The sequence below is a fragment of the Cetorhinus maximus genome, chromosome 1, assembly GCF_964194155.1.
Source record: "Cetorhinus maximus chromosome 1, sCetMax3.hap1.1, whole genome shotgun sequence".
Taxonomy (NCBI): domain Eukaryota; kingdom Metazoa; phylum Chordata; class Chondrichthyes; order Lamniformes; family Cetorhinidae; genus Cetorhinus; species Cetorhinus maximus.
The window spans coordinates 239,659,953-239,666,161 of NC_135879.1; the positions used below are offsets into that span (position 1 = coordinate 239,659,953).

Sequence of the window (6,209 nt, forward strand, 5' to 3'; positions counted from 1 at the left end):
TTTTGGCTCGACTTCGACTACAGTACACACCCCGGGCCGGGAAATCCCGACCACAGAGAATCTGTGAATGCACACTAAGATCCCAGGAACAGTACCGCCTTCAGTCGGACTACTATTTTTTTTCGCTGGTTGATGATGAAATTGGCCGGGGTTGAATACTGGGCAAGATTCTTCACCCAATTTCGCTGCGGGACCTTAAAACGTTCCCATTAACTGGTTATCGAGCGGACAATCTCGGGAGCAAGGAGGTAGATGTCAGCCTAGTTAAACAATTGCCTTCAAATTCAGAATGGGGCTTGAACCTTCTGGGCGAGACTGCAAGAGATTATAATCATCTTATATATATTAAAGAGAGAGCAGTAGATGTTGCTTACTATAATTCGGCTCTTCTGTCTTTATTCAAAATATATACACACAGCCAGACCATCCCGCCAATCCCCTTCCCCTGTCAGTTTAATAATGCTTCAATAACTTAAGTGATGCACTCGATTCGGTTTAGTAATTCGAAACTTGCTGCAGCAGATATAACGAAACAGAACCGGGACTTTTCTTAAAGCAGCTTTTTTTTGGGGGGGGGGGGGGGGGGGGGGGGCGGGGTGGGGGTGGCGGGGGGAGGGGAGGGGGTAAGTGTACAGAGCAATGTCTGCGACCACAAATGACAATCTTTCTAATACACAGGAGGAAGTGAAAAATGAAAGTTGGATTTTAATTCCGCTCCCCACGCATTCTCGAAGATAAATTAACCACGTGTATTAATCTTCGGCTTTGGAGGATTTACAAAAAGGGTAAATAACTAACTACAGACTTGAGGCTGCGAAACAGTCCCGGTTCGAGCAGCTTACTAAGGGAGGGCTGGGAGGGAAGATGAGGGGGTGGGGGGGCTTCTTCTGCTGTAGATCGGTCGAATTAAAGGGACGAATGTAAACAGGGAAAGAAAAGCAACAGACACCTACAAAGAATAAACGTTAAAATTGCACTCAACCACCTCCCCCCCACCCCCCCCCGCTCAGAACAAATAAAACCGATAGGGCTTCTTACATACAAGAAACAGTCTGTATCCCTTTGTGTCCATAGCTATCTGTTCCTTTGGGTAAATTCAAGAACGTGCAGAGTTCCCAACGTTAATTTGCACTTTAAAAAGTTTTAAAAAGGACAAGAAGTCATTGGTTTTTTTTTAGAAGTTTGGAGCAGTTAATTCCATGTCTGTCTTCCTCCCATTCATTGGCAGAGTTTGTTCCCTGTATTGTTTTAGAGGGTTACCCCGTTTCTCACTCTTTTAGATATATATGTGTATTTAAATATAGATTCATCTGATCTCATTCAATCGTCTACTTCTATTTCCTCGTCTTCAGAGAACTCGTCAGTAGTCTGATCTCTGGAGGAGCACTGGGGCGAGCTGGGAAAGGGCCCGAGTCCAGACACCGGGGACAGTTTGGGGGAAAGGTCCGAGCTCTCGCACTTGGAGCCGGCCCCGTCCTCCGAGAACACCTCCATGTGCACCAGCTTCTCCAGCTGCTGGGGCGGCAGCTTTTTCAGGGACTCCACGTCGGCTTTCATCTCCTCCAGGTCCCGCTTCAGCTTGGCCCTTCTGTTCTGGAACCACGTTATCACCTGCGCGTTTGTCAGCCCTAGCTGCTGGGCAATTTGATCTCTGTCGGCGGGAGACAAGTACTTCTGATAGAGGAACCTCTTCTCCAGCTCGTAAATCTGATGGTTCGTGAAGGCGGTGCGGGACTTCCGTCTCTTCTTCGAGGTCTGCCTTTGGCCAAACGTTGTGACATGATCCCGGCCTTGGAAATAAAGAGGGCGAGTTGTAACACAATATTGTACAAAAATTCCATAACACACACCCACACACATTACAAACACACACACACACTCCTTTGCATACACAGAAAATTCTCCATCAACGCGCTGGAAAATACGTCAATGTTACGTTAAAGCAACGCTGGCTCTCTCTCCCTGATCTATGTTACCCCTTCAGAGCCATTGGTTTTTTATTCTCTCTTAAAGCTGTAATTCAGTGCTAACGAAATAACTGACACCATCGCGCCTGCTGGCAAAGCCGAGGCAGCATTTCCTATCACAGCGAGAGATTTTTACGACGAGAGAAAGTTGCTCACTGAAAAAAATGCCACAACCGTGAATTTCCCAGTTCTGCCTGTGCAGGCACTACACGCATCTGAAACTGGGTGCAAGGCACATTGGTCAATTCTACAGTTATCCACGCAGAAACCATGATAGGGTATGCCTCTTATGTGCACAGTGTAGAGAGTGGTGTTTACTGTACAGTGTGCAAAGGATTACATATCCGGATCCACAGGTATAAACAATGTCATTTCACAGCATGTATAAGTGTATGTGGTTTATCAACTTTTTTTCTACATTCACATCTGTCTGCACGCACGATCAATTTGTGTAGATTGTGCAAAGGTATGGAAAATTGCAGAATTATGCAAACATATTTTATGTATATAACAGCACACACAAAAGTGTACAGAGGATGCATTTACACACTAGATCTACATGATACCCCGTGAGAGAGCATGTAGTAATTGTATACCTATGTAAACATTAAAACATGCAATAATCCCACATCAGAGTACACGCACAAGTGTGTATCTATTTTCCAAACTGGAAATGCGTAGAGTTGCGCTCACACATTATTTTTTTCTGAATTCCACAGCATAGAAAGATGTCTCTGAAATTGGGACCAAAGTTTAAATGTAGACGTGCCCGTGGCACAAGGCAATCCACGAAACAGTTACGGGTTAGAAATAGGTTTTGCTTCATGTTAGCGGCTAACTGTGTGACTGGTGCATCTCTCAGCTCCCAGAACCGAGTGTGAGGAGGATACCTTCTCCCTGTTACAGCTACCGGTGGTGCTAAGCCCAATTAGCCTCCGCTTGCACTTATAAATGTATTCACCAAAAAATCTCGAACTGACAATTCCGCCCCCACCCCCCCACCCCCTTCCAACTCTTGTCACATAAACAGTTTTCACTGTGTGAGTTTAAACAACATTTGCTGTGGATATTCTCGCAAATAGGGCTATCTTGACTTGTTAGATTCCACAGCCGAAAAAAAAACCCTTCTCTTAACATCTACTAAAACAAAACATGAAGGGTCTTCGCTTATTATTCAGAACTCACGATTTGCCCAGAAAATAGTAAATATTGTTTCCCTGTATGTAATAAAAACACAGACGCTTCCTGCACATGTTAGATATCAACTGCAGTTATGGGGTACATAACTTTAAAAATATAGTTTTCAGTCTATTTCACCATTATACACGCGCCGTTACACGTATCTACTGCCGGTTAGTTCAGACCCACTGATTTTTAGTCTGACTTTATTTTAAGTGTCATTTTAAAGAAACAATTGCATTAAACGTGATGCCGAAGTTAAAAAAAAACTGTTCTTCAAATATATTTCTTACATTAGAGGTTGATTAGGAGAAAAATTATTTTTTGACACTCATATTTCAGCCTCACAATATATTATATATTTATATGTAATATATATATATATATGTGTGTATATGTGTGTATATGCGTATATCTATATTTATGTATATGTTTTTATATATATATACATGTTTGTCCGCAGTCTGACTTATTACGAAAATATTAAGATACAATTAAGAGGCAATGATTTAAGGAGCTGGATGGTGAGAGAGACTTGTGTTTAGCACCTAAACACCTTCCAGACAAAACCATGGCTAAATATTTATTACAATGTTCAGACATCAAAACACAGCTTTATATTTAGATGTGTGTACACATACTCACACATACACACATATATACATACACACACACACACATATATGTATATATACAAGTATCTATGTATGTTATAACAACTGGAATGATTCGAATGGACGACAAGCCCCACTAAATATTTGTGAACGATTCAAATTAATTCAACCTCAATTTGTGGAGAGTAACGGAAAAGGCTATCGGACCACTTTTACAAGTTTTTTTTTTGAAAAAAAAATAAAGAACTACTTAATGCAGAATAAAATGTGCTGCCTGGTTAAAACGTGAGAATTGTTCTCCATCAGGGGAACTCGCTATTTGACTCCCCGTGATAAAGAAAAGAACGAAAGGGAGAAATCCCCGCGTAGTCAGGATTGTAAAGATCAATCTACCCTCTTTGGACAGGACCCTGAAAAATACAGAGTAAGCTCCCATTCGAGATGCGCTCCTGATATATCTGCCTGATACTAATTCTGAAAAAGATAAACACACACACACACACACACACACAAATACAGGAATATTCTGAGGAATATTTCAAATGTAAAATGCGGTTATCGAGAAGGCTCGTTAGTGCCACCGCTACAAGAGTACAATTTATTTAAAAAATATCTTTAACAGCTATCCCTACACCCTCCCTCCCCTCCCCAGAAGAAGAAAAAAATTAACTGTTATAAAAACGAAGGGGTCCCTGCTAAAATACCTTCGGCCGCCTGTATCACACTCAATTCCAGACCCTTAAAAGTTTTGCTGGCGAGTTCCTCTAGGGCGCAGAGCGGCGAGGTTTGAGAGGGCAGCCCGTTCCTGGCAGCCCCGGGCCCGGGTGCTTTGTCCGCCGTCCCCGAGTGGCTGGTTGAGCAGAGATGAGAGTTTTTTTTCACCGAGGGCTTGCTCAGGATATCCTCGATGCTGAAAGGGGTGAGGGGCTTGTTGGAGTTCGCTGGAGGTGGGAAGTGATCGAGAGGGCTTCGCCGTCTTCTCTCTTCGCTCCGGGGCGGCAAAGCCGGGTTGGATTTCAAATTTACCCCAGACGTCATTCTAGGGGGGGCGGTGGGTGGGGGGGAGGAATTGTCCCTTCAGTTTTTTTTCTCCCTTTCTCTCCCTTAATTATAAACGCTCTCCTGGTAACTCTCTTCCCCCAACGGCCGTTAACTTGGCTTTTCTTTTAGATAAAAAAAAACACACACTGTTGATCATTGGAGATGATTTAAAACGAAGCAGAGTCTGAAATCTTCGCCAAGTTCACCACTTGGATGAAAGTTTGACTTAGCCCCGATCCTTCAAGCCAGGCATCTTCATTCCGAGTCCGGAAGGTAAAATAATGATGGCCCCAAGCCTCTATTTACCAAAGTGCCTCCTTTCTCTCTCTCTCTCTCTCTCTTTCTGTAATCGAGTCAATCCTACCTGGGGGTGGAGGGGAGGGGTGGGGAGAGACACACACACACACACACATACACACGCAGCTCGCTCTGTCTCTCCCCTTTGCCGACCCACCGCCCGCCCCTCTTTAACAAAAAAAAATAGAAGCCAATTCAGGCACCGAGTTCGAGAGGAAAACCGGCCGCTCACTCTGATCGTTCATTGGACGGAGATCAATTATCAGAATGGCACACAGAGCGAGCGGCCAACAAAAGGCGTCTTAAAAGGAGTCCAGTTAGATTAATTAATTGAGGACAACGATGGGTGGAGTTAAGCCAATCTTAGCAAACTTTTGCTCCCTCTCTCTCTCTCTCTCTCCCTCCCTCCCTCTCCTCCTGCCTTGTCGTTTTATGTTGTGTCTGTGTTGTTGTGTGAATGAGTGTGTTGTGTCGTATTGTGTGTGTATTTTTTGGTGTCTGTGATAGAAGTTGATTTCCTCCTGCCCAACATGGGGGCGAGGAAGACTGGGGGTTTTGGGGGAGGGAGGGAGGAGAGGATAGGGACGGGAGGGGGAAGAGGGGAGAGGGGGAGGATGAGGACAGTGGAGACGAGAGGTGAGGTGAGGAGAGGGCAGATGGGAGGATGGGTGGGTGAGGACAGAAGCATGGGTGGGTTGGGTTGAGGGCAGGCCGGTTGGGTGAGGAAGAGGGGATGTGGACGGGGGGGGGGGGGGGGAGGGAGAGGGTGTGGGTGGGTAGGGCTGAGTGGAGGTGGGTGGGAGTTGGGTTGGGGGAGAGGGAGTTGGGGAGAGAGGTGGATGGGTAGGTGGCTAGGTGGAGAGGGGCGCATGTGTGGAGAGAAGGGGCGGATGGGAGAGGGGTTGGGGAGATAGATGGGGATGGGAGATCGGTGGGGAATGGGGGAGCTGGATGAGCGAGGGAGAGAGAGAGGGACTGGGTGGGCAGAGTAAGTCGATGGTGGGGTATGTTTCCCACGTGGCCCCAGTTCCATTACTCTGGGGTAAGACCAACTCCTCTTGTCAGTTTCAATGACGTCACGGCGGGGTGCTAATAGCCAAACTGTCGGGTT

The 6,209-nt window shown here is 45.5% G+C and overlaps 1 protein-coding gene across 1 annotated transcript; it reads right to left on the reverse strand.

The window, feature by feature from the left end:
* Nucleotides 1–1,094: 1,094 nt before the first annotated feature.
* Nucleotides 1,095–4,798, reverse strand: lbx2 (ladybird homeobox 2). The gene is made up of 2 exons (XM_078561504.1): nucleotides 4,465–4,798; nucleotides 1,095–1,790 (listed from the first exon to the last, which is right to left on the reverse strand). The coding sequence occupies exons 1-2, from the start codon at nucleotides 4,796–4,798 to the stop codon at nucleotides 1,321–1,323; spliced, it is 804 nt and encodes a 267-aa protein (XP_078417630.1). The 3' UTR covers nucleotides 1,095–1,320.
* Between the last annotated feature and the right edge of the window lie 1,411 nt (nucleotides 4,799–6,209).